At 34.9% G+C, this 27,953-nt stretch overlaps 1 protein-coding gene across 1 annotated transcript; it reads right to left on the bottom strand.

Annotated features, from left to right (window-relative positions):
• Positions 1-27: 27 nt before the first annotated feature.
• On the bottom strand, positions 28-27,887 carry LOC110104016. The gene is made up of 9 exons (XM_020832950.2): positions 27,216-27,887; positions 14,492-14,677; positions 4,299-4,391; positions 3,942-4,124; positions 3,747-3,849; positions 3,461-3,643; positions 2,019-3,199; positions 1,180-1,586; positions 28-478 (listed from the first exon to the last, which is right to left on the bottom strand). Exons 1-9 carry the CDS (start codon positions 27,492-27,494, stop codon positions 421-423), a joined length of 2,673 nt encoding a protein of 890 aa, XP_020688609.1. The 5' UTR covers positions 27,495-27,887; the 3' UTR covers positions 28-420.
• Between the last annotated feature and the right edge of the window lie 66 nt (positions 27,888-27,953).

The raw sequence follows: 27,953 nt of genomic DNA, 5'->3' as shown, positions 1-27,953 counted from the left end.
TTTGGAGCAGATATTGTTGCATAATGATTGAAAAATAAAGCACTCGAGTGAGTAATCCAATAAAGAGATGAAAAATTAGCAACATTTTGGATATATATAATGGCATACAAGTTCTCCCTATTGGTTCCAACTATTATGACTCAAGAACTAAAAGGGGGTTAGTACTTCTCACCATCTACATTGGTAGGAAAAATGAGTTGGGAGGAAGAAGATTCACCTTACAGGAATCTTGTTTGAATCTCCCCCACCTGACATAATAGGGTAAGAGAAGGGGCTGAGTCTTTATTTTAATGTACAGAACCACTGAAAAAACAGCAAAACAACCACTTCTTTGCACACCACTGAGCTGCTCCACAAACAAGCCTCATAGTTTAGCATTCTTCTTATTCACTACATTAGCACAAGCTTCTCTTGCAGATATCAGCCAGATAGAGGGGGGAAATCGACCTCGTCTTTCAGCTGATACGATTGCGACGATCTGCACATTCATTTTTTTTTTCTTTTTTGAAAAAAGTTGAGTGCGAAAAATATAAATTTGATATAAGAGAGATTCAATCACAAGATAGGAAACAAGTTTAAAATTTTATCGACGATATATTTAAATTAAAAGCTTGAACAAACATCAGTTATGTCTGCCCTACAAAATGATGGCAAGAAGGCCGCACAAATATAACATTCAAGTAAGACATTTGCGTTAACTAAGGTTACATTTGGGACGGTTTCTTACTGCTTCTTAAAATAGTTTTTAAGTACAAAAATAAAAAAAATTTATATTAGAAAAGCTGTTTTAAGAAGCAGTAATAAAGCCGTCCCAAACGAAGCCTAAGTTTCAGCAAGTCTAACAATGGGCATCTAGAGATATATCAATAATCCAATTAACTGGAAGGCTGTTGACAATCATGTTATAATAGAATACTCGCAGAAGCATTTACTAAGGATTGATGCTAAATTGCTAGTCTAATTCAGACATTTATAAAGTACCCAAAGGAATAGCGTTTAAGGATAAGATTAAAGTTTAGGGTTTAGGACGGCTTTCTTACTGCTTCATAAAGCAGTTTTCTAGTACAAACATTAAAAAATTTATACTAAAAAGCTGCTTAAGAAGCAGAAAGAAAGTCGTCCCAAACAAAGCCTTAATCCACTGATTAAGAAAGTTTAGAAAGTGAAAGAAATCTGTACCTTTCTGTATTAGAATGGATAGCTGGTCTCTGCTCAATTAATGCTGGGTTTGGAAATCCAGAGTCCTGACTATGGGAATTTCCATTCTCTAATGATAGAGTTCCAAAGGAAACAGGACCAAGTGAACCAAATTCAAGTCTGCCATAATCGGTTGGCAAATTGATACCATTGGCATGAGGCGAGCCCTTTAAGGCAGGTCGAAACGACAAGTGTGGTATATCTAGAACTGGAGGCCTCCCACGTCCGCTTCCGCCAAACTGTGTAGCAGGCTCATGAGGTCCTTTTTCTAAGTTCTTATCATGGGATATATCTGCACGGCCATTGATCCGGGGTCTGGGAAACTGATTAGCAGTCATCGGATTCTTTCCTCTTCCAGGATATTGCCGCTCTTTGTAGACACGATGGTTCTAGAAAACACATGCAGAAGACTTGAAGTGATAAGACAAAAAAACATTGACTCAAAATTCAATGAATGTACGCACAGGATGACATATAAGTGCATGTAGGTCCTCTCATTTAAGGATTTAATTATGCCAAAATAGAATTGGAAATGTTGAAGCCATAAGAAATAAAATTTTATCAAAAAATAATAGCTCCAGAGCCAAATAGGCCAGAAAATTAATACCAGGAGAGCTGCCTTTTCAAGCTGCTAGATGAGTAGAAAAATCAAACTTAAGCTTATGCTTCTTAAAGCAATTTTTTAGTTAAAAAATTTAATTTTTTTAACTAAAAAATTGCTTCAAGAAGTAAAGAGGAAGTCGTCCCAAATGAAGCCTTACTGCTAAATAGAAGTATATATATATATACTACCCATATTTAAAATCTTGGATGAAATATACCGTGTTGGGAAAATATGTTCCAGTTCCCCTTGGCTTTGGCTCAGGGCCATAAGTGCTGGGAAAAAAAGGTAAATTAATCGGATAGTAACCAGGAGAAAAAGGTGGCCTGGGTGTCACTCCATTTGCATTCATGGGCGTGTACATACTGCCACGACTCCATGCATCTCTGCTTTGGTGGTAAGCGTATGTGGGTGACTGATGAATTGGAAGAAAATATGTCATAGTTATCTGTTCTTGGCACCACCGAGCATAAGAAAGACTTCTAAAGTGCATCTCATAATCACCTGTGAGATCTGAAAATTTATTTGGTACATTGTAACTTCCATTGGTATCATTCCATTCATTTCCTGATGGGGTCTGGTTTGCGAAGTTTGCGAAGTGCAAACTTTCTGATGGGAAGGCACTACCATGATTGCTAGTGGAGGATGTACAACTTGATGATGAATCAGTCTCACAGGAATCAAGCTGCACAGAATTGCTCATTTCCTCAGGGGAGCCCGAAGCCCTATTAAAAGAAACACTTTGTAATGAACCCAAATTAACTGAATTGATCGTATCACTTGTTAAATCCTTTCCATTTCCATTTTCTGGAACATAAAAAGTGTGGGGAACATGATAAGCTTTACCGAATGATGAAATTCCAGCTTCACTGGTTGATACTGAAGTCGAGTAGTTTTCACTAATGTCAGTTGAAACAGAGGCTCTGACACTAGCAAGATCTTTTGCATCATCAATTATACGGACGAAGGAAGCAGCACCATCCACTTCAACACCACCTGATTCCAGATTTGTGACATTTTTCTGATTATAAGAGGATTGCCTTTGCAATGGTACTCTGTCATCATAACCATCCAAACTTGAAATCCTTATGTTTTTATTTCCTTCGGTTGAATCAATGCAAGCATCAGTAGTAAGAGACTCCGAACTTTGCTTATCTGCATGCTCTTTTTCAATATTTTCTGCTGAGGGAGCAAAAATCCCATTTACTAAATCTGAAGCACCGTCCAGGCATCTGGGAATCAAATCCTGCACATCTGGCCTTTCTCCACTTCCATGCCTATCAATAGTGTTTAGGAAGAACATATTCACTTCATTAGCAATACTTTTACCAGGAAGTAGAAGAAGCCGTCCAAGCTTCCAAGCACCATACGAAAAGGCACTACGTATTCTGTAAAAATTACCTACATGGGATGGAAAAGAAGTTTTAGTAGCATGTCTGTTGAATGCCTGAAGCAAAAAAGAGGCTTCAACATTTTACTGAGAGCAATGATAGGGAAGGAGAATAGCATGTCTGTTGAATGCTTGAAGCAAAAGAGAGGTTCCAACATAATATTGAGGGCAATGATAGGGCAGGAGAATATCATATCTTTTGAATGCTTGAAGCAAAAGAAAGGCTTCATCATAATACTACTGAGGGCAATGATAGGGAAGGAGAAGCTAACCTTTACTTACACTTCGTCCAAGATTATTGCTTTCTCTCAATGGGTCAACAATGTTTAGATGTTTCTTTATAAAATTTCGAGAATCTGACCCCTTTGGCGCAACAGAGAAATTATCTACACAGCTTCTGAAAAACTCCTTAGTTAGCAATAGGTTGCCGCCATCAGTCTCTACTGTCTCAGCTGCTAAAGGAAAAAAGAAAGGAAAAAAAAAAAAGAAATAATAATATCCTCTCAGAAAAACAAAACAAAAGGGGTTGCACTCCGATGAAAAAACCATTATACTCACCCGGTAGTTCCAGAAGAGAGGATACAGAGACAGGGCCATTTAGGCTGACGCAAAAATTGTCCCAGTCAAATTTACTGTAATAGTCCAGAAACTTATACAGAACCTACAAAATTTTAACTGTCACAAAAAGGACTTCAAGAAGCTAGAGATGTGGATGTCTAGAACTACATTTCCTGTGTCATTTGGAGAACTCACTGCCAAAGGGCCATGCAAAGATGAATGGAAGAGATGAAATATGTACAGGATCAACGTTTCCAGCGCATAAGTAGATATTAAACCATGCTGAGCACCAAGAATACGGCTTTCGTAATAACACCAAGCTTTGATCAATATGATACTGCGCTTAAAAAGATGATCCTTTCCAATAAGATGATCAACCTATATCAGCACCAAAATTTCAATATATACGCCATGCAAAATAGACAAAGAAACAAAAATATCATATAAATATTTTTTTTGTATCTATCTTAACCTTTTGGAGATGGTTAACAGTAAGGCATGTAAAATGAATATTAAAATGTACAAAAAGCTGAAGGATGTACTACATCTTACCTGCTCAAGGAAACAAAGTGTACACAATCCACCAATCTGATTGAAAGATATATCTACCACAATATTCTGAACCAAACATTTGACAAGTTTAACCTGCAATGCAGAATTCCCAATTTAATTAAAGAATACTGTCTTCTGATGCCCTTGGGTATAGCTTAATAAGAAAAGGTTCACAAGTGGCTTATTATATATGAAATAAGCATATTTTCTGGATTGCTACAGCATCTGACAATTAAAATTATACAACCTCAGTTTTAAATATATAGATATAAAACAAATGTTTGCAGATGCAATAAAATAATAAAATGCATGCACCAGCTATTCTTGAAACCTAAAGTTGAAACTTTTTGTGCTCTATTCATTAATGATTTTTATAATGAAAAGACAAGACAAAATTTAAATTCTGCAACTGGTCAATTTAGAATAGCTTTTTTTTTTCTTTTCCTGAAACCTAATTAATTCCATTTATTAAATACCATTCTTTCAGATTAACACAAACCAACTGCCTGCCTTTTTGCATTAACTTTGACCGCTCATAGATGTCAAATCCAATAACCTAATTTAATGGATAACTAACTGCAAGTAGCATAACTAGCACCAGATGCCAATGAACATCTAGAAGGTGGTTGGTGGATGTTACATGCTAAGGATATATAAAAATCTGAAATAGGATTAGTGGGGTTAAAGTGACCCGCACAAAATGGAAATGGAAAAGGCCAATTAGATGTGGTAAGCTTAATAACTCCAAAGGAAAGGCATAAAAATAGTACCATTCATCTCTAAAATCCAGGTTCAATTCTGAAAGTCTACTCAAACTCAGAAATGAAGTTTCCTATATCGTTACTACAAAATTTTCACAGGATAAAACTAAGTTGCTCATTTAATAAAGGCCACATTTCCACTCTTCAAATGGAATGGAAGAACAATCCTCTTCTTCTGTCTGGGCCCACTAATTAAAAACCCTTCAAACTTCACCCCTTAATCTCTTAGGAATGAAACATGAGTTATCTGTATTAGTTACATTTAGATCATAATAAACTGTTAAGTGCTGCAACCAAAAAGCCATGCAGCCTTCTTTTTTCCTTTTTAAAGTTAAAAAACAAAGGTATCCTTAAAATGAACCGAGTTAATTGTATAGCTACGTTTCCACTTCCAACCACATTTATATTACATAGTTCAAACTAATGTTCAGGATTCTTTCTTTTGCTCAATATAGGAACCTAAACTAATCCAATATATTTTTCAATTAGATTATTGTCTCTCTTCAAACTACAATATCATTAGATTATTGTCTCGCGTTGAACTGCAATTTCATACAAGAAACAAAAAAAAATTCTATGCCTTTAAATACCTTGCATAGAATACCTAGTCACGTTTAAGAAAGAAATAAAAGATACAAGCTTAGAAATTGTTAAGATAATTAATAAAGAGAAGCAAATTAATTTCTTGATACGTAGCATTTAAAATTATACTGCAATGAATTCTAACACATAAGGTCCAGATACTGAATCTATTCACCATACTCTGCAAGTTTACTAGCATGCACCACATTTGGTACCAGCGCAAAAGCCAGTAAAATGCCTCCCCCTTCCATTATAAGAAGCTACAACTATGATCAAGCTTAAGTTGAGCATCCACGTAGCTATACACAAAAATCAACATACTGCAAAGATATATTGATAAACATAATTGAAGACATGGAAAGAAGTGAAGTTATAGTAGCTAGCTACAAATTTCCCTTGAAATGAAAGAAAAAAATTGCTCTCCATTCTAAATGTGGGGATAAAACCCGCTAATATTAACGTCAACATAAATGTGTGAAGCCATGTGCAAGTAGAATCTTGCACATTTAACAGCAAAATCATAGAGCATTTTAAACTGTCATTAAAAGTGCTAAAAAAGCTAATCATTATTATTGATGAAGAGAACAAAATATCAACAAAACAGGTAAGAAAATTTAAATTTGAAAAATATAAAAGTTAAACCCTGTAAAATTATGGAGGAATATAAATTTATCCATTATTGTCACACAAAAAAGAAATATAAGTTCATTATATCATGGTTTAAAATTGCGCAATATGAGGCTCGCCTTTGCGCAATTCCAGTAAAAAACGCCTCGATGCTTACGCCTAGAGTTTTTTTTTTTATGAGGCTTGCGCCTCAACTTGGTTGAGGCCCGCCTCGTCTCACTGGCATGAGGCTTACCCCTCACGCTTTATATATTAAAACTTACATAAATCTTGAAGTAAATGCCCGACATTGGACTCTATAAGAGAGGAGGAAGGGGAGAGAACAGTTCACCATAATGATGATTCAAATGAAGAACCCCTTAGTGATGACAGTGCTTATGATTTATGAGTTCTTATGTGATATGTCATTGTTAATTATTTTTGGAAATTGGAATTATATGTTAATGAAAAGAATATTAGGATTTGGGAAAGATAGAATATTGAATTGAACTATATTTCATGTTGTCTTATTATTGAGATATTTTGATTTCACTTCATATCTTATGTTTTTTATGTTTTATATTATTCACTCATTAGTATATAAAAAGTTTATCATTTTATGTTTACGCAATTTTTTGATTTTGAGGCTTACGCCTCAAAACGCCTTGAGGCTTATGCCTCGCCTCACGAATGAAAAACGCCTCAATACCTGAAAACACAATTTTAAACATTGCATTATATAATTTGCATATATTATTGAGGATATCTTAGCTAATTTGCTTAGTATAATAACAATATAAATATTCATAGAGTGGTTTAAGAGTAGTTAGATTACATGGAATTCAAAGTGGAAGTTATTTCAATGAAAACCCCTCCTAGTTCCATGTAAAATCATTCACTTGATATCCAATTTTGCACGTATAATGTTGGCTAATCTTGGTCATGATTACTTTGTTGACTTGAACATTAATTTGAAAACATAGAAAGGGAGCTATAGGAACCCTCACCAAAAAACAATAATAACTGTCAATAACCTACCCGCTTACGCAACTGCATTCCATGGCCACACATGGTGACAACCATAAGGCAAAGGGAGGGCATAGGAGGGGCTAAATGTTGTTTTAGTGAAAAAATCTTTTTTTAGTTGTTATATGTTGGTTCTTATTTGACATGTTAATTCTATTTTTACTCGAGTATGTTTTTAGGCTATTTTATCTTTTCTTCCCCTTTGGATTGTCTTATAGTATAAATAGCAATGACTTGTATTGTTTGAAGATGGGTGATTGAATAAAATTCAGTTATGGTTTTTCTTCCCCAAACCGTGAGCACTCTCTCTCTCTCCCTTGTCTCTCTCTCTCTCTCTCTCTCTCTCTCTCTTGATAGAAACAGCACTCGGCGGAACAATACCAGAGAGCAATAAGCTCTCAGTTTAGGCAAGGGCTGCAGCAGAGGTGCAATTGTAGAAGGGGACTGGCTCCAGCTAGAGGAGAAGGTGCTGTTGCTGGACCGTTGGCACAAAAATTCAAAATCTCTTTCTTCTCGGTTTGTTTTTCCAACATTAGTAAATGTGAAATCTTTCAATTAATATATGATTTTGCATTCATAATTTTGATTAAATTTCTTACATATCGAGCTAAAACTTAATATTCTAACCAGAAGAACGGAAGCTAACCAGAACCTGCCATATATCTGTCAAAGCCAAAAGGCAGACATGACAAACACAGCATCCTGCTCATTCTCACTGCTGCCTTTTGTGGCCAAAGATGATGACAACCATGAGATAGATGATGTAGAAGAGCAGAAATAGAGGTTTGGGATGAAGCTAGGGTGCGGCGAGCTAAAGCGCTTTAATAAAAAAAGGTGAGCCAAAAATTTGTTGAAGTTGTTCATGATATGTATGATGAATCATTGACTAATTACAATTGTTGTGGAGTGATTGTTGGCATTGAAATTGGTTCAAATACAATCTCAATAGAGATCTAAACCAACCTAATTAAGGGATTCACCTGGGACCGATTAATAACTAATAAAGTTTGAAGCATGATGATTACGGCTCAATCAAAAGCCTTTTTGACAGTAAAATCATGCTCAAATATGAGAAGACAGAATGTGTCAAAAAAATAGTCCTTGATTAAATGCCAAAACAAGTTGAAACTTAATGAAATAAATTTTTGGTCAAGGGTAAGAGTGACACTTAGTAAATTGTGGCTTGATACAAATATTGATTAAAGCATGATCAATTAAACCCTCATCATCAGTTAATGGGTCAATCAGTCCAAGTGAGGCTCCTTTATTTATATTATAAAAAGCACTCAAGCTCAATCAGGAAAAAAAAATTCAGATTATGAATGAACATAAATCATGGGTTGCACCAATCAAATCAACCCAATTTATTGACCTATTTAACCTAAACTAGGATCAATCCTTGAAGCATCATAATAGGAAATTAACCCATCAAGGAAAATTGGTTGCACATAAAATGGAACATAAAGAAAGCTATTTACACGCCCAACCAGAATAGAAGTGGGGTGGGCATTAGCTCACCTATGACATTAAGGTAAAACTTGCTATCATGCTCCTTTCTGGCAACAATAAAAACAGTTCATCATTGTAACAAGATCTCGCCAAAGTTGATAGAAAAATTTGAAGGATAAGGGTCAGCCACTCATCATCCTCGATTGTTAATGAGAGCATCCCAACCATTATTAGGAGTCACCCTACATATGAGAAGCCTGTTGAAAGATTCATTGGAACCAGATACCATCGAAAAGGATGAAATGGTCATTGAAGTTCTCAAGTTGCTTGACCCTATTACGACATACAATCTAACATGAGGAAGATGACATTATATTAAGGGCCCCACCATCCATGCTGGATCAATCCCATGATGCCATCTCTACAACAAGGATCTTTTTGTACTTGTAAGATAGGCCCCGCTTAACCCATTAATTGCATTGCACCATCATCAACCTTGAGCATCCTCATTTTTGCAACACTTAACTTAATTGTATGCTTCTCTTTTTAATGACTCTGAAGTTGCCTCCATAATTCAAGTTTTTTATCAATAAGAAGAATATCATCATCAAGAATCATACAAGTTACATCCTCTTGTAAATGTCTAGTAAAAACATCCATGAATAAAATAAAATATATGGGTCTAAAGCTGATCCTTGATGAAATCCAACTTAAATAAGAAAATAATTAGTCAAATCACCTTGTGCTTGAACACAAATAACATCTCATGTATACAAATCCTTAATGACACGAATATAAGCATTATTAACTCTTATTATTATTATTATTATTTTTCTAGAACTCTCTAGAGCACTTCTCTTGGAACTTTATCATATACTTTCACTAAGTTTTAAAATATCATACATAGATTCTCCTTACTCTCTCTATACTTCTCTATCAAACCTCCCAACAAATGTATAGCCCCCATAATAGATTTACCCAACATGAATCCAAATTGATTTTGAGAAACATTGGTATCATGTCGTAATCTATGCTCAATTATCCTCTCCCATAATTTTAATGTATAATCATAGCAGGTCGAACCCCGCCAGGGGGAAGCGCCCCCTTGGACCCCCGGCAGACTGGTATATTTGTGTATTCATGTTATTTTATTATTGGTAGTACAAATAATTGTTATTTTTTGTCATTATTTAAAATTTTAAATTAATTTATTTTAATCGTTTTGAGGCTTACGCCTTGCCTCGCTTAGAAAAAATGCCTCGATTCCCGATTTCGCCTTTTAAACCTTGGTGTATAATGTATGACATATTAACTTAATTTCTCTATAATTCGCACACTCTTGTGCATCTCTTTTATTTTTAAAATTAGGAATCAACATACTCCTCCACTCATTTGACCTCTTTTTAGTCTTCAAAATAATATTACAAAATTTATAAGTAAAGAATTCCTACTCTAATTCTCACAACTTGACATGTATCCCTATCTTTTGACTTGCCAATTGAAACTTACCACAAAAGTTGTCTGTTGACTAGCCAATTAAACCTTGCCACAAGAACTACCTTTTTGAATAAGTAAAAAAAGCTCTAAAAAATCTTACAAAACCATCCTTTTTGGTATTTCAAGACGAAAAAAAAAATTGTTGGAAAAATATTATTGCAAAAGACACTGATAAATAAAAATTGTTAATAAACCCTCACTTGGAATCCAAAATTTATACAAATGTCATGAATTCATGTTAAAGTAATTAATTTACTAGAAAGCTATGAAGCACAGACACAAATACAAACACAAAGATATGAACACAACATGACATGACACAAACATGGCATAATTTTAAAAAATAAGACACGACACGCCTTGAAAATATTATAATATTTTATAAATTATTAATATAAATTTTATATCTCTACTAAGGAATCACAAAGTAAAATATAATTATTTATTTTTTCAATTGGCACATATACTTCATAAAAGAACCTTTATAGTGTCAAGATACAAGTCCATGTTCGACATGGGCATGCAACTATTTGAAAATGTTCGCGCTTCATAGCAAAAAAGTCTATTTAATAATGGAAATTGCCCAAATAATCTTAAGAAATTACAGAAATTTTTTCTAAAATTATGAATGACTCAAAATCCCCAAAAATTAAAAAAAAAAAATCATATTTTCCTAATATATTATCAGGGATTTATAAATACATAAAGATAATCCCATAAATGAGAAAACTTTTATAAATTAAGGATAATTCATAAAATTCCCAAGAAAATATATTAAGTTCAAAAATATTTTTCTTGGCCCTTGTATTACGTACTTGATCTCTAATCAACCCTTAACTAATTCAAGAGATTACCTCATGAATTATGACAGCACCATGAATATTTAAATCTATCATTCCTAGGCATCATTGTGTCTTCTAAAAATATTAATTGATAGTGGTTACATCCGCTAAAATTATATCATATATGCAACCTTGTTCAACTAATTCTAAGTCACCTATAATCTAAATAATTTATCTACTGTTTTAATTTTTTTTAACTTATTTCAATGAATGTCTCTCCAATTAAAATTATATCTTCTACAAAAATCATATATTAAAGCATCCCACTTTCAATATATTTTGCAAGGATCCTCACAACTAATATAAAAAGATATAAAATCATAATTGATCATTAACGTAAACCTATTGTAATTGGAGCTCTTGGGTCACTATACTTGATTGGAAAGTGCATAATTCTAGCTTAAATTGGAGTCAACTTACCAATTTTGCTTGAACAAAAACTTACTATAGCCAGCTTGTCATTATTGGTTGGTCCTAAGTTTAATTATTGAGATGTTATCCTTATTGATAATCAATACTTGATTATGTTGCCATGGATAAAAGTAATGATCATGCATCTTTAACTCAATGTATGCATAAATAATACTCTAAGTTCATGCTATTATCATTAAATATTGTTGGTCGACATCCCATTCAAGTTTAATGTGCATAAATTGTCGTGTAAGTTCAACATGTCTCTAATTCAAAATTATAAATTTTAGCTAGACTTGAGGAAATCAATATACTTTATAGTTACATCTTTACTCAAATTTAATTGTCTCTAGGCCATCTCAAATTATACTCTGAGTTGACTCAAATTTTAAATGGAATTATATTGGAAAACATATAGCAATTGCGAGGCTATTCAAGTTGATTTTTAGGAGAGCAAATGTAAAATTAGAATAAACTAAAAATGGATATCAAGCCAAGCACAATAGTTCAAATTAGAGTTTATTTTGATTTGCCCACACATCGAGTGAGTTTCAAGTAATTTTCTAATTTTGCACATCCATCGAGTATATACATGAAAAGGTTGGAGTAGCTTGAGCAGCAGATAAAATTAGAGAGAGTCGCTGTTAGGCTGGCCCATCCTGGGCCTGTTGAACCGGTCCCTAATGGACCAGTTTTAACCTATAGCAGGCGGCCCAAGCGAAACTAGGGAAGAGAGAGAGAGAGAGAGAGAGGGGGGTAAATTGCTTTGGAGGGAAATTTTGAATTAGGGGGGCAGTTTTGTAATTGTTCTGGGGGGGGGGGGGGTAAATTGCTTTGGAGGGAAATTTTGAATTAGGGGGGCAGTTTTGTAATTGTTCTTTTGCTTTAATTACTACCTTCTTGCTAGGGTTAGGGTTATCTTGAGTTTGAAATCAATTTTGAGATCTAGGATTTGTTCCTTTGGACTTTAGGCTTGGCTAGAGATTTGGAGAGCTGTTTCTTCCTCTCGAATTGAAGAAAATTGTATCGTTTACTAGTGGAAATTCTTCTTTTTCTATTAGTTTTCCTCTGTTTTCCCCCAAATCTGCTGTACCGTTGTTGTTTTTCTGCTATAAACAGCAATTTTACTCACTGTTTTCATCAATTGTGGTTAGGTTTGCTTGCGAACTCAAGTATTGCCTTTAGGGATACTTGCGAACTCAAATACTTCCTATCAGTCGCCTTAGGTGGTTTGGTCACATAACACATCGGGCTTTCTATGAATCTGTTAGAAGAGAAGAAGAATTAGATCCAGCCTATATTAAAAAAGATAAAGGTAGACCTAAAAAGATTTGTTTAGAACGTATTAAAAAATACCTTTTTGTTAGATTTAAATGGGAATTTGACTCTTAATTGGACACAATGGAAGAAAAATGATTCATGTAGCTGACTGCACATTATAAGATAAAGGCTTGTCGTTGTTATTGTTGTTGCACATTTGTATCACCGCTATTTCTATCCTAAATTCTTTATGCATATTCCCTACTAGTTAAGATACTTTATAAGATGCATTTTTTATAAGCTTATTATTGACTGCAGAGGTTAGAGGCGAGAAATTTTTATGAAACTATCTTCTTCTCATACCTCTTATATGATATTTCAAGGATGAAATAGCATCTTTTGAAAAGCTGGATTTGGATTGGCTGAGTTTGTACTTAAGTAGCACGTTAAAAGTAAGGCAATTTAATGATTTAGTTTTCTTATTTTATGCTTATTGATTGTTATTAGATTATGCTTCAGTGTGAACTGTGAAGTAAATATTATGTTAGAGTGGAACAAAAATAAAGTAAATGCCTCAACTCTAATCCAAATGTAATTGAATATCACAAAGATAAGGCTTGTATTGTCCTTCCATTAAAAAAGCAATCCGTGGTGGTTCTAGATCATGTGAATCTTTAAATTAACGTAAGAAACAAGAGCTCATACAACGATTTGACTCAAAAACTTAATCTAATATGTAAAAGCCCACCATTTATATTTAAGATTCAACAGTAATATTTTCTTCAATTAGCTAACGCTGGACAAAACCAATGAGCTCACATGTTTTAAGAAATTTCCTTCTTTTAAGTGAGAATTCTTCATTTCATTTTTCATACACACATATAAATAAAAAATTTCTACATGAAAAAATTACAAGCATAAAAAAGCCTCTCCACAAGCAAACGAGATTGAGAGTCAACCAAAATTTTCTTAACCAATGAAGAATCAGCCATAGACCACAAGAGTCGAGAATTAAATCAATTGCTCAAGCCAGCCGACCTGCAACTCGGATCATTTGATAGGATGATATCCATTTAGAGGCCGAGTTGAAATATATATGCTCATGGAAAAACATCTTCTCTACCTAAATTCTTGAGCTAATAAGTGATGGACAAAACCTAGCATATTAGAACCAAACTTAGTGTAAAAATTAATCAAACACGATGGGATTCCATGACTCACTCAAAATGCTTAAGGACTACTAGGGTCATTAGCTTCCGCCATTTCTGATTGTGGAGAAAACCTGAAAGAACCTCATAGAATCACAGAGGACAACACTATTATGGCATCATTCTAATAATCTTCAAGCACAAAAAGAGCTCGAGCAATAATTTATGATCACATAGATTTCTATAATGCTATCCTTCAATAATAATAAGCAAAATGTTTCATTAAAAACTTTAAATACACATCAGGCATTGTGAATTTATCCGATGTTTCCCTTGAAAGAAAAAAAAAAAGACATAAATCGCGCTACCTGCAAAGAATTACCAAATATCTATCCGATAATAAATATTACAAAAAACTTTAGAAAGAAGACAATCGTAACAGCTTCCAGATTACTGGATTTGCCAAAAAAAAGTACCCAAGAGACCAATATTTGTATTTCATCGGAGCAGCAAGATCATCAAAGGTGTTAAAAAACTTAAGCAGATAAAGTATAGTTTACAAAGCTAGCACATTTAAAACTAAAAGATGATGACGGAATAATTTGCCAAACCTCAGCAAGAATAAGCTGCACATCCTTTACTTCAAACTCAGCATCCTTATTATGTGCTTCAACTTCAAGGACCGATCTCACATCAGCAGCTAAAGCATCTTCAATATTTGGAAAGCTAACTGTAGTCAAATCGATGTCTCCATCAGGAAGATATGTCTTCAAGGGAACTGATCCGAATGGGAATACCTACAAATATTTTGAGATGGCAAGAAATTAATCCCAAGATAAGAACATGAGCTGATAAACAGAAGAATAAACCTAAGTCTTAGAAGAAGACCAAAGTCAAAAATAATATTTCCAGATTCAGGACAGATATCATGATGTTCATTTCCCAGCACCATCTACTCATGCTAGAACGCCAAAATTAATCCTAGAACTAGTAGAAGAACTTCGAATTGAACTAGTAGAAGAACATTGAAGCATACATAAAAATTAAAGCTTTGCTACAAACTAAAGGGGTTTCAGCACAAGCAACAGAAGCATGGTTATGGCGACATTGCGCAAAGCGTTAGAAAATTGGAAACAAAATATGCCAGGAAAGTTACTGAGTTACGTTTACTGAACAATGCAATGATATGAATACTACAGCATCTTTATTAATCACTTGTTCTAAATTACTGTTCAAATATGAACCTTTATTCAGCCAGCATGCAATAAGAATTAGAAAAAAAAAAAACCAGAAACACAAATAAGATGATGGCTGCATAAAAATAATTTCTCAACACAAAAACAAAGGTTAAAAATTTATTAGTTTTAGGAGCTGTTTGGTTTGTCTTAAAAAGGAATGCAGTGTAAAAGAAACTTTGAAGTTGTTTGAATGAGTGTAAAAATAATGCATGACTTTACTTTTTTTGCTTGGTTTGAAGTAAAGTGAATGCAATGTAAAATATAAAAGTTGCGCCCTGGTCGACAGTGATAGCGGTGAGGGGCGATTGGCGGTGGACGGACTGCGGTGGCGAGAATGGTCGGCGGTGGGCGGTGGCTGGTGGCTAGTGATGGACGGTGGAGGGTGGCGGCCGACAGCGGTGGTCAAGCAAGCTTTGGAACAATACACTCAAAATTGGGTGAGAATGGTTTACCTAAAAAATGAACTAGAATAGAATACAATGCATTCACTTTACTTTACCTTGGATTTGTTTTTCATCTAACCAAACACCAAACTTCTCAAAACTCCTGCATTTTACTTTACAATCACTTTACTTCCAACTAAATATCCTCTTAATAATATTAAGTTTTCATCACAATAATAAATCAAAATGAAAAGTTTAGGGATCGACCAAACATAGTACTCTTTAGCATGAGGAATTGAAGATGGCAGTGAAGATAAGAAAAATACAAAAAACTAAAAAGAAAAGGCAAACATCAAGAAATTTAACTGCTCATATAGATCATAACGAGCCATCAAAGTTTTTTAAAGACTACTTAAATACAAACATATATTAAAAAATACATGAAAGAACCAACAGGATCTATTATTCCCACAAAATTGAAGCTCAAATTAAAGAAGAAAGCCCAGCGCATAAGCTTCTTATAGAGGCCACTTGTACATTTTCACTGTTCTCCTCATATAAATTTTCACAAGTAGAACTCCTAAGATGACCACAAAAGGGACAAAAACAAGCAGCTCAGGAGTATATCATTAATTCGAGAGAATAACTAGTGATGATCCAACAGAACCAGGAAAATAGCAACTGAAATAGTCATTTATCCTAATAGTAGATATGGTAGCATTATAAAAGAAAAAGATGTAATTGTTTGTCTAATGAAAAGGCAAGGAGTGTCTACCAATTATACGACTACTTAAAATGCATTTGTAATTGATATGAATTGAAAAAGAATAAGTTAAGTATTTCATTCTAATATTTGTATAATATTTATACAATCCTAGAAGAGTTTCTAATAAGAAATATATAAAATCTGAAAATAATAATTATAATAGTCCAATGATTGCTTGCAAGGCAGTAGGAATCTAACAAATCAATGAGTGGCAACATAAGATGAAGAAGAATAGATAGAAGTTTTAGTGAGTGTAGGTCCTAGCTGATGAAAATTATGCAAATGTTTCAGACTTCCTCTCAAGCGAATAAGGATGTCATCCATTGCAAGCTTGTCTGATAAATTTTGTCTCTAGTAAGAATGACAACAAGTTGTTAACCAATGGTTACAAATGGATTACAAATTGACAATTGTCAGACTTCATTCTTATAAAATGTCTATCAACTTCAATATGCTTTATATGGTCATATTGCATGGGATAGTTTCTGGGATTATGCTTTAAATCCCATAGAGCTCTTGACAAGTTTTGATCCAAGCTTACTCGTTTTTTTCAACACATTAGCTATTCATTTTTGTTGCAATATGAAGATCTTATGTTCAGAGCGTGCAACTTAAATGTTAGGTAAATACTTTAGTTTGCTTAAATCTTTAACTTTAAATTCTTGGAGCAATCTTTTTTTTTTTAATTCTCATTCCATATAACAATATCATCAACATAAATTAATAGTGTAGAGACTCCCCCTAAAACCTATGTTTCACAAATAATGTATTGTCTTCTTCACTTTATTTGCAACCCATTTTGACCATTACCTTAATGAGCCTTCCAAATTGCACCCTTGGAGATTAATTCAACCCTTACAATGGTTTACATCTCTTCCGTGTGTATTTCAACCAAATCCTAATATGACCTCCATATATACTTCCTCCTCTAGGTCATTCTACAAGAAGACATTCTTCATATTGAATTATTGTGTCTTCCAATTCCTGAAAGTTGCTAAAAATAAGAGAGCTCTAACGATATTTTATCATAGAAATTGAAGCATAGATTTCAAGATGATAAATCCCACCAGGTTGAGTGTAGCTTTTGTCCACTAGTCTGAGTTTATGCCTTTCTAATAAATCATCAAATTAGAATTTTTTAGTAAAACTCATCTATAACTCACTATTTTCTTTTCTTTTGGTAATTTTATCAATTCCCGCCTTTCATTTGCCTTTCATTTTTTTAAGGGCTTCAATTTCTTCCCATACAGAATTATTCCAACTCATATTATTTAAAGTCTCTGACATTATTTTAGAAATAGAAATATCATCCATACTAATAAAAAATGATTGATGATTATGAGAGATTTTTCTATGATAAAAATAATTATAAGAGATGCATAGTGGAAGTTTGTGTGCCTTTATGCGTAGGCTCAGTTGTTCCCTCAAAGAATTCAATTAATGGGATAAATTTGATTGATTGGATTTGTGTAGATTGATATGCCTTTTTTTCATATAATGACCGAGTATAAAGTAATTTTGGTATAGACTCAATTTGGATAGGCGTTACTGATTATTGAATAGAGCTTGCTGGAATGAGGGGCAACAAAGGGCAATCTAAAAGAAAAAAATCATTTATGAAGGAATTTTCTTCCTACAGATAAGCAGTAATAAAATAATGATATTTTTGTGTGGTAAGTTCTTCTCTATTTTGAGAATAAGTATGAACAAAGACAACACTTCCAAATATTTTAAAAGCAAAGTTATTTGGGATATTGAAACCTGAAAAATTTTATTTCATGCTTGTGTAGAACTCAGCAATCCAAGTACATTTGTAGGTAACTGGCCTATGATATGGGTGGTAGCTAAAATTGATTCTCACCAATATTATTTTGAGAAATTTTCTTGAAAAAAGAGAGCTCTTCTGGTAACAAGTGGTCGTTCTTTAGTTCAATCACTCTATTTTGTTACGTCATATACGATAAGAGAACTCAAGCATTATTCCTTTTTCTAAGATGCATGAAGAGAGAAAATGGTTACTAATTTTGAGACAATTGAATCTAACTCATTTAATTTTAACAATAAATTGAACATTGATCATGTTGAAAAAGATGAGAAATATGATACTTTGATGGGGACATCAGTTTGTGGAAGGTTTATCAGAGGCGTGGTCGCCGATCTACCTACTGCTACAATCGAGTCTTTATATTTTTGAGTTATTTAAGTATTTTCTTATTCATGTATTTTCTATTTTTAGTGTCATGTATTTGTTTTATTATCTTTTCCAGTTGTACCCTTTTATTGGGAATTATCGTATGTGAGCCCGAAGGGCAAGCTGATCTTTTATTTTCTTGAGTCCATTGTACTTGGCTATTTATAACCTCATGTCTTATGTTTGAGGGAAATGAATGATTGATTAGAAATTTTCTTCTTGCATGAGTTCTTGTGAGAGCGTTTGAGAGTTCTTGGAGAGAACTTTGGAGAGATCCCTAGGAGAGGGAGAACGGACCACCCACCAACCTTGGAGATGGCCGGGTTCATGGTTTTCTTCTTTGTCTATCATCGTTCTCTTTCCCTTCTCCTTTCCACCCTCACTTAGCCGCCGGATTCCATCACACTCGAATCCACTTCCCCTTCCTCCTAACCCCACGGCCAAAACCCCAACCCGAGCCCCCCATGCCGCCGGCTCCAACCACCTAGCCGCCGGCCCCCACTCCCTCTTTCCCATTAAACTCCTTTGCCTAATTTGGGTGGACATATTTTGGGCAGATTTTGAAATTCAAGTTCATATAATTTGAAATTTGAAATCTTTCCTAATTTATGAATTCTATTTTTGGAAAGTTTCCTAATTAAAACTTTTTTGAATTTAAAATTCAAATAGGATTTTAAAAGCCCTTTCCTAATATTCAAAACCAAATCAAGTAACATTAATTGCTCTCCACAAATCTCTCCCCTTCTCCTTAATGCCACCGGCCCCCCCTTGGCTTGGATTAGGAAATATTTCCTAAAAGCCCCTCCTTGCTTTAGGCAATAATTCCAATCTCCCCCAATTCTCTCTTGGCCGAATTTCCCCTTCCTCCTCCTATTTAATTGCTTCCCATAAGTTGACCTCTCTTTTGGGAAACAAATTAAATCCCCACCTCCTCTACAAACCGCCGGCCCCTCTCTCCTATCCGCCCCCTCTCTCCCTCCAATCCCCTCTCTCCCTCTTTAATACCTCACTTGAATTGAGGCTAAAGTTCTTCCTCCAATTTCCCTACCTACTACACTCAGAAAATCTGAAATTTCTCTCAGATTTTGGCTCAAAATCTGAAACTGTTTTCAGATTTTTGGGAAGGGAACTTGGGAATTATTTCCTCTCCCCGTGCAAGAGAAACTTCTTTCTCTTCGGCGACATTCGAGAACATTAGCAAGACGGAAGGAGAGTTATTCCCTAGCCCCCATGAATGGCGGATCCAGCTACTGAATACGGCTTGACTTGGGACGAGGACGGCTTCACTGATATCCTACGATCAACCTTCTTCGACGTGAACCCAAAGATTGATCATACCGTCGAGGACTATTTGGGCGCGTTCTGGACACCTTGGTGGAATCCATTGACGAACACTTCGAAGGCATCGAGTGGAGGATCTCCACTACCCCTTGACGAGAGGTTATCCTTTCTCCTTTTTATTATATTTCTTAGTCTAACTGGATCTTGTGCTTGATTGTAGTCACAAAGGACGACTCTATCCGCTACTGCTAAGCTTAGTAAACGTAGGGTTTTTGAGCGTGCCTTTATGCTTACTAATTCTTGTTGTTAGACCAGGGATTTCTTTGAAACTACTATTTGTCATTGTGTTGTTTTCTTAATTTATTTTGAAGGCTTCAAATCTCTTGCTACGTAATTTGGCCTAAGCGGGTGTGACCCCTATTTGTTTTGATTCATTGTTTTAAATTGCTAGTAGTTTTGTTCTATAATTATTCTAATCACGAGTTGTGCAAAATCCAAATGAACTAATAGCATTTCACATATAATCCTGCATCATACTTATATCATTTTTGACTTTTACCAAATAGATTCATGGCACACGCAATCATTGATAAATGACACAAACCACTAAACCCTAACTTCCCCTAGATGTTAGAAGTTGGTCCTCCTATGTCACAATGAATGAGAGAAAAATGGATCAAAGTTCTGATGTCCTAGTTAAAAGTTCATATTTTAGCATCTTGCTAGTTAATAAATATCACAATTAAATTCTCGGATATTACTTTCCTTGAAGAATGAAGGAAACATAATTTTGAAAACAATAAATGACGTGCGGCCAAGGCGAAGGGGTTGAAGCCATATTTTTTCTTTATCGGATTTAAGGATTTTAGGGGGAAGAGATAATATTGAAGGTTGTATGGAGTTTTTTTATTATTGGATTCCTCAAGATGGTGAAGACTCCCTTTCTTTAGCAAGCCTAACTATCCTTTTCATGCTTTGTTCTTGAAAGACATAATATGGAAGATAAAAAACAACATTGCACTTGAAATTTATATGTAGCTTTTAAATGAATAACATGTCAATAAATAATTTAGATACATGAAAAGGTTGGAGTAGCTCCAGTGATAGATAAGATTAGAGAGAGTCGCCTTAGATGGTTTGGACACATAAAACACCAGCCTTCCAATGACCCGATTAGAAGAGTAAAATGTTTTGGATTTGGCCTATGTTAAAAAAAGTAGAGGCAGACTTAAAACGACTTGGCTAAAATATTAGAAATGATATTTTTTAATTAAAATTAAATGAGAATTTGACTCTTAATAGGACACAATAGAGAAAAAGGATTCATGTAGCCGACCCCACGTAGTGGTATAAAGCTTGATGATGTTGTTATTGTAAATAATTTAAGTACATGGAAAATATTCTAAAATTTGAGGGATCTGTTTATAAGAATATCGCTTTGACCTACCACGATCACCAATGATCCATAAACCATTATTTTTTAGTTGTTGACTTGTTGGGACACATAAACCATGATTATTTTTGTTGTTGTGAGGACAAAAGGTATATGAAATAGATGCATGAGAAGAGTTGGTCATATGTTGTATTAAAAGTTAAAAATGAGCATTTATGAGACTTTAAAGTCACGAGAAGAGGTAAAACCTGATAATCCTAAAGCACAAGTACCCATTAAAATTTTTTGCAAGGGCTTATTGTAAGCCTTTTTGTCTTTTTGTGCCTTATAAATGACTCAACTTTCTTCTCCCCTTTAAGAACCTACAAACCAATCACGATCACTTTAGATAGTTATTTTCAATTTTCATTAAACTGGCATGTTGGATGGTTGTTTAGTAACTCTTATGTTAGACTTAGATTGCTTCACTTAATTCCAAGAGGACCCAATATTAAGTGTATGTGAGTATTATTGTTGTTATCCATGGAGCGAGAAATTTTTGCTTATATTCACAAAGAAAGGAAAAAAAAGTGAAATACAACGATGAAGGCTGCAACAATGGAGCAGTTTGTGACAATACATCAATAAAGGCTACAACAATGAAAAATATTCGTGCCAATACAATGATGAAGGCTGCAGTTATAAAAAAATAGGAGAAAAGGAGGAGAGTGCAATAATGAAAGCCAAACAGCTGTGATAATACAACAATGAAGGCTGTTATCATAAAAACACAAGGAAGAAAAAAAAACATAGGGCTCTGATTCTATGCAAAAATTGGAAAGAATTGGTTGAGTATTTCACTTCAGATCTATTTGATTTGTTGAAAAAGGAATGCAAAGTAAAATGAAAAACAATGTAAAAACGAATGCAATGTTTTTGAAATGTTTGGAGTTGTTTAGATTTGTGAAATAAATGCAAGTGACTACTTTTTTTATTTGGTTTGAAATAAAATGAATGAAGAATAAACTTGATGATGATAATGATCGATGGTCAAAGATGTGGGAGGCGGCGTCAATAGGCGGTAGGTAGCGATCAACGGTCATGGGAACCGACAAATGACAGTGGTAGCAAGAGTTGGCTTGAAGTGTATTTAAAATTCGGCTAAAATAGTTGAGTATATAATACATAAAAAAAACTGAGTGAATTTGAAATTAACCAAAACTTTACTATGCATTCCTTCTTTATTACACCACACACCCAAATTTCTAAGAACTATGCATTTCAAATAATTTACACTCACTTTCATCAAATCAAACAACCCCTTCAATGTTTATGTAGCATTTAGACAATCATATGAGAGTTTCTAAAAGAAAATATATAAAATCAGGAAATAATAGTTACAATAATCCACAAATTAATGAGCAGGTAGAATAATAGTTACAAAATAATCACAAAAGCCCGTGACTTGATGAGTAGGCAATAAGGATCTCATGGATTAATGAGGAGGTAGCAAATGTAGAAGGAAAGAAGGAAAAGGCCTTAATGTGGTTTCCAACTGGCATAAATTATGCAGATGTTTCGCAGTAATAAATCAGTCAAGGGGCCATCTTCATCGTACTGATTATGCCCCCCATATCAACATGTTAGACAAATTATTTCATTCGAAAGAAGTCGAATGTCTAAATTTGATACCTAGATAACTAATAAGCTAAATAAAATAAGGATGTCAAAGTGAAAAATTCAAGGCTGGCATTCTTCTTCCTTTATCACGTCTCAATTCTAAAATACAAAACAACTGCTCAAACCTCTTCTCTCTGCAGATTATTAGTATATCACTTTCTCTCGACCGTTGTTAGCATATTCAGTGCAGTTATTGACACCACCAGTCTGTAAGCCAGTCAATGATGTTTCTCAAGTCACCATAAACTCCAATTATTCAAATCTGCCCAAACAAATTCTCTTATTGGATTGCAAAATTCCTCTAAACATAAGAGGCAAAAGCAAGCATTACAGAGCGATTTGTTCTCTTCAATATTTAAAAGGATGGGCAAACCATACATGATGTTGTTTAAATACAATAATTTTTCTCTCTTAATGGTTGCTGAAACATAGTAATCCAGTTGTTCAACCCATAAAAAGTTTGTACTTAATTCTGCTGCTGCATAAATAAATCATTTCTCCCTACAAGTGAAATTAATGAAATACATAACTTAAAATATTAAAAAGGCATTGCAAGCATAACAACATGCAATCCAAAAATTTCCTTGCAGCTTCTATTTTATTATTATTATTATTATTATTATTATTATTATTGTGTGTCTGTGTTGGGGGGTGGGTGTGGAGGATATCAAACAAGGGCAATAATCAGGAATCAAAGAAGACCTATAACAAAACTTACAGAGACTCTGGAATGATTGCACCTCGAAGAGGAAAAGAGACACCAACAGCCCAAATATGCCATATGTAACCATAACTGCAACTACTCTGATCCAATCATCTAAGTTTAACCATCAAAACCAAAATTAAATAACTAAGATGATAACAATGAACCCCTAAAAGGAGATAAAGCATAGCAAAATTTAGCCCAATTAGCCAAAAAAGTAATTCATAATGTACGCCCAATTTTGATTTCTCTTCCAACTATTCTGCTCGGGTTGACGAGCTAGTTTAATATAGACTGTAGATATGCTAGCAAGATTCCTTCCAAATTCTTGTCTTTCCTTTCTCTCCAAATATGATATAAAGCGCACAAAAAAGAAGGTAAATTTTTTTAAAGCTTTTAGAGACTGTCAATTAAAGAAATAAGCCCCAAGAATTGAAGGAGAGAGGAGCTGAGGAGAAAGGTAGAAGTCCAAGGAAGCCAACTTTTTAAAATAGCATTACAAAAAGAGCAAAAAGGTGTCTAAGTGTTTCATACTCATTCCAACAAAGATGGAAGACCAGCGTGGTGAAGATTGCCTAATAGCAAGGGCAATAGCAGTCTTAAAACCTCAGTGATAGCAAGCAAAGAGTAGATAGAAAATGCAGTGCATAATTTTTATGCCAAATAAGATTGAACCATGACACATCTAAGAGATTATCATAAGAAGCGTAACAAAATAGACTCCAACCCCATTGAATATGAATTAACCCACACTTTTAAAATAGGCTCTTTAATGTGCCAAAAGCAATCTATAGAGGAAGGCCTTCAATAAGAGAGTAGAGGCATTAAGGAGAAAAGGGAAGAGCATACACAAAGGCATTCCCAAGCAAATCAGAGATGCATTTACTGATTTACCATTGATTCAAGAATCTCAAAGCAACGAAAATGAAGCTCAACCCCAATATGACAGGAAAGGTGGCATTTACTAGAGTTAGCAATTAAAAATAGGCTTTCTAGAAAAAAATGTTTTTCATATTAAACGTTTCCAAATGGACGCACCTTTGCCAGTAAACAAAGAAGATACAATATTATCAATTTTTCCAACTCTCCAAATCAATCAAGGCATAGAGATAGCAAGTATGATTATTAGACCAAGGCCTCCCTTGATGTGAGGCCTATAAATGAGCTCCTAAGATACAATGTGAAGCTCCTTGGCAGAGATATTCCATGAAACAAAAAAATTGGTGCAATCTTTAGGTATGAAAAGAGATCAAGCCTAGTAAGACATTTCCATATAGAAAACTTTAATAGTTGGACCTCCCACCCAATAACAAACCTTTTGCCTTCCAACCATCAAGAACGAGGAAAACTTACCAACAAGAGGTTCGAAATCAACCAAATGAGGGTTGTGAGAAGACCTTGGAAGGCCAAGATAGGTGATATGAGAAATAGAGGCAGAAAAATCAAGAATGTCACTTAAAGCTTGAAAACGTTGGGTGCTCTTAGAAATGTATATGGGTCTTTTGGTTAGATCAGTCTTGAGGTTGGAGGCAAGATAAAAATTGTTCAGAATAATCTTGAGACAGTGTATATTGTCTTGAGAAGCTTCCCTCAAAGTAATGAAATCATCAACAAAGAGAAGATGTGAAAAATTAATATTGTCATAAAGAGTAAGGGGAGAGAAATCACCACAAAGAATACTTTGCTCCAAAAGGTTAGAAAACCTATCCATGAAAATGCATAGGAGATACAAAGACAACGGACAACCCTATCTGAGGTCGGTAGTTAAGGGAAAGAAACCTTTAAGTGACCCATTAATACATATTGAAGAGGATACATTGGTGGTACAAGCCTCAATCCAAGATGCGAAGAGAGGAGGGAATCGTTCCTAGCATCCTGCTAATAAGGAAATTTCAATTAATTGAATCAAATGCTTTATATATATCCTTAGCATACAAAAGCTTGGAAGATGAGCTAGAGTTAAATCCATTAAGAATATTGTTTGCAAGAATGACATTATCAGAGGAGTTCCTATTGGAAACAAACTTAGCATGCACTTGATGAATGATATGTGGCACCACATTTATGAGTCTATTGGAAAGGAATTTGGAAATGATATTGTAAAGAGTATTGCACCAAAAAGATGGGGTTGTAATTAGAGATAAGCCCAACAAATGAGGGTTTGGGACTTGGTGCAATAGTCATAGCCTTGACCATATTTGGGAGCTTCTTGCAAAGAAAGAACTTCATTGCAGCACAAACCTCTTACCTTATAAGATTTCAGGAATTATAGAAGATCTCAAAGGTTAAGTCATTTGGACTAGGAGTAGAGATCATGAGAACATAAAATATCACATTTTTAATATCATCATTTGAGACAAGAACTATAAGCTGAGCAGAATGATGAGGAGGAAGCATGCTACCAGAATGAATTGATGGTGCAGGATGACACTCCTAAAAACTGCAAGAGAAAAGCTCCTTGAAGCAATTGACAGAAGCAATCGCAATATCATGGTGACAGGAGAGGACAACATCAGCAGTTGCAAGCTCTTTAATGAAATTTTTATTCTTCCAACATTTGATCCATGCAAAGAGAAATTTGAAATCATCATCCCCCAAACTTAGCTATTTAGATTTTGCACATTGAGAAAGCTAAGAGATATGGAAATTAGACAAATTCAAGAGTCTTTAACTGTGCTATTTCAATAAGCATTGAGATGGAAATCAGTAGGGTTGGCATCGAGGTGATGTAATTTATCTTGTTCGGCAGAAGCGTCCTCAATTGCATTAGAGAGAAATCCAACAGAATTCCAGAGCGCTTCTTTAAGCTTAAACTTCAGACATTTCAATTTATAACATAAGGAAACAAATGGGTCTCCATGAGGAGAAGCCCTCACTTACCTGCATAATGGGATTGAAGCCAGAAAGTGTCATCCACAATTTCTTAAATAAGAATCTGTGTCTAGGAGTGAGGGGAGGGGCAGCAGTGACAGTACGTGCGGAGTGGTTGTTTGTTTAAAGCAGAATATGACGGCCTAAGGTACAAATTTGTATTCGTTAACTCTACAATGGGCAAACTGTTTACATTGTGGGCTTCCCTCGAGGTTTTTGAAATGCACAATGTGTGCATTGTGCAAGTGCACTTTAAAAAGTCATGAATATCATCAAACAAATAAAAAAGAGATGTAAGTTTAATACTTGCAGCACATGAAACGATAAATCAAACAATTCTATCTGACGGTACATAGAAGAGGTCTGGCTAGGAGATTCATTATTTTTCACAGAAAGAAAGAGAAATAAAAAGAAAATATATTGCACCTAGATAACATAGTGGGCATAACAAAATGATCATAAGTTGGTTACAAATCGAAAGAGAGTATAATGCTCACTGGTTTAACGAAATATCAAAACTATTGGAACAACCAGTGATGCAAAACACCCATGAAACAAATTAAACCAGATGGAAAGCACCCAAGACCCAAAAACAAGCGTAGAAGCCCTAGTTCTGTGCACTTTGTGTGGAAACCAACAAATTCAACGCACCAACGGATTACCATCCACATAAGCTAATTGTACAACAAGCAGTTTCAAACATAGTCAAGCCGAATCTCTAAATAACACGAAAAGAAAATTTTTAAGAAAAAAACATTAGCAGCCCTAAAGCGACAGAAAATAAAGCGTGAGATCATGAAATAGATACCAAAACAAAGCAAGCAAGCCCAAGATTTTACGAATTAATCACCTCGCTATTCAGAAAACCTTTCATCAACTTCTGCACGTAATCCACAACAGCCTTTCTCCTTTGCTCGGAGACCACCGTGGGCAGGATATGGTGTATAACCTCCTGGGTAGCCTGCTCCGCTTGCATCCATGCATCGGCGCTGATCGCCGAATGATGAGGATTCGGGGGTCGCGGCGTCGAAGAAGGAGCCGCCGGCGACGGAGGCGAAGGACGGTTATGGTCATCGTCCGCCGCGCTGATGCCGTCAAGCTGCTGCGGCCAAAGCTGAAGGTCGCCCATGGTTAAAGAATTCGGAGAACGGTTGAATCCTCGGAAGCCCACAACGACGAATCAGATGAAAAGATCATCAGGGTCGACGCCAATCATGCTTGAGACGATCCGAATGTGAAAAAGCAGAGAGACGATTGCGATTCGATCGGCGAGAAGAAAAACCCCCGAGAAGTTGACGCAAGGAGATCGATCTGATAACACCTCTACCGCAGCAGTTCCGCCTTTCCGAACCTCCTTCCACGCTGAGAAACTCTCCGCCGAGAAACGGAAAAACTGCGCATAAAAAATTAAAAACCTCAAGAAGCTATCGGTTTCGCTCTCTACGAATGAATGAGGCCAAATTCGCAGGAACAACTTCTTCGGTTTTTGCTTCGCACGACACCTTACCGCATCTTATCCCGCCGCGTCGCAGCTGCATACTGATGTTGTGAATATAAATAACAAAAATTACGAAGAGTGTAATAATAA

Source organism: Dendrobium catenatum, unplaced genomic scaffold (genome assembly GCF_001605985.2).
Source record: "Dendrobium catenatum unplaced genomic scaffold, ASM160598v2 fragScaff_scaffold_847, whole genome shotgun sequence".
Classification (NCBI taxonomy): domain Eukaryota; kingdom Viridiplantae; phylum Streptophyta; class Magnoliopsida; order Asparagales; family Orchidaceae; genus Dendrobium; species Dendrobium catenatum.
This window is presented reverse-complemented; position numbering and strand designations above follow the sequence as displayed.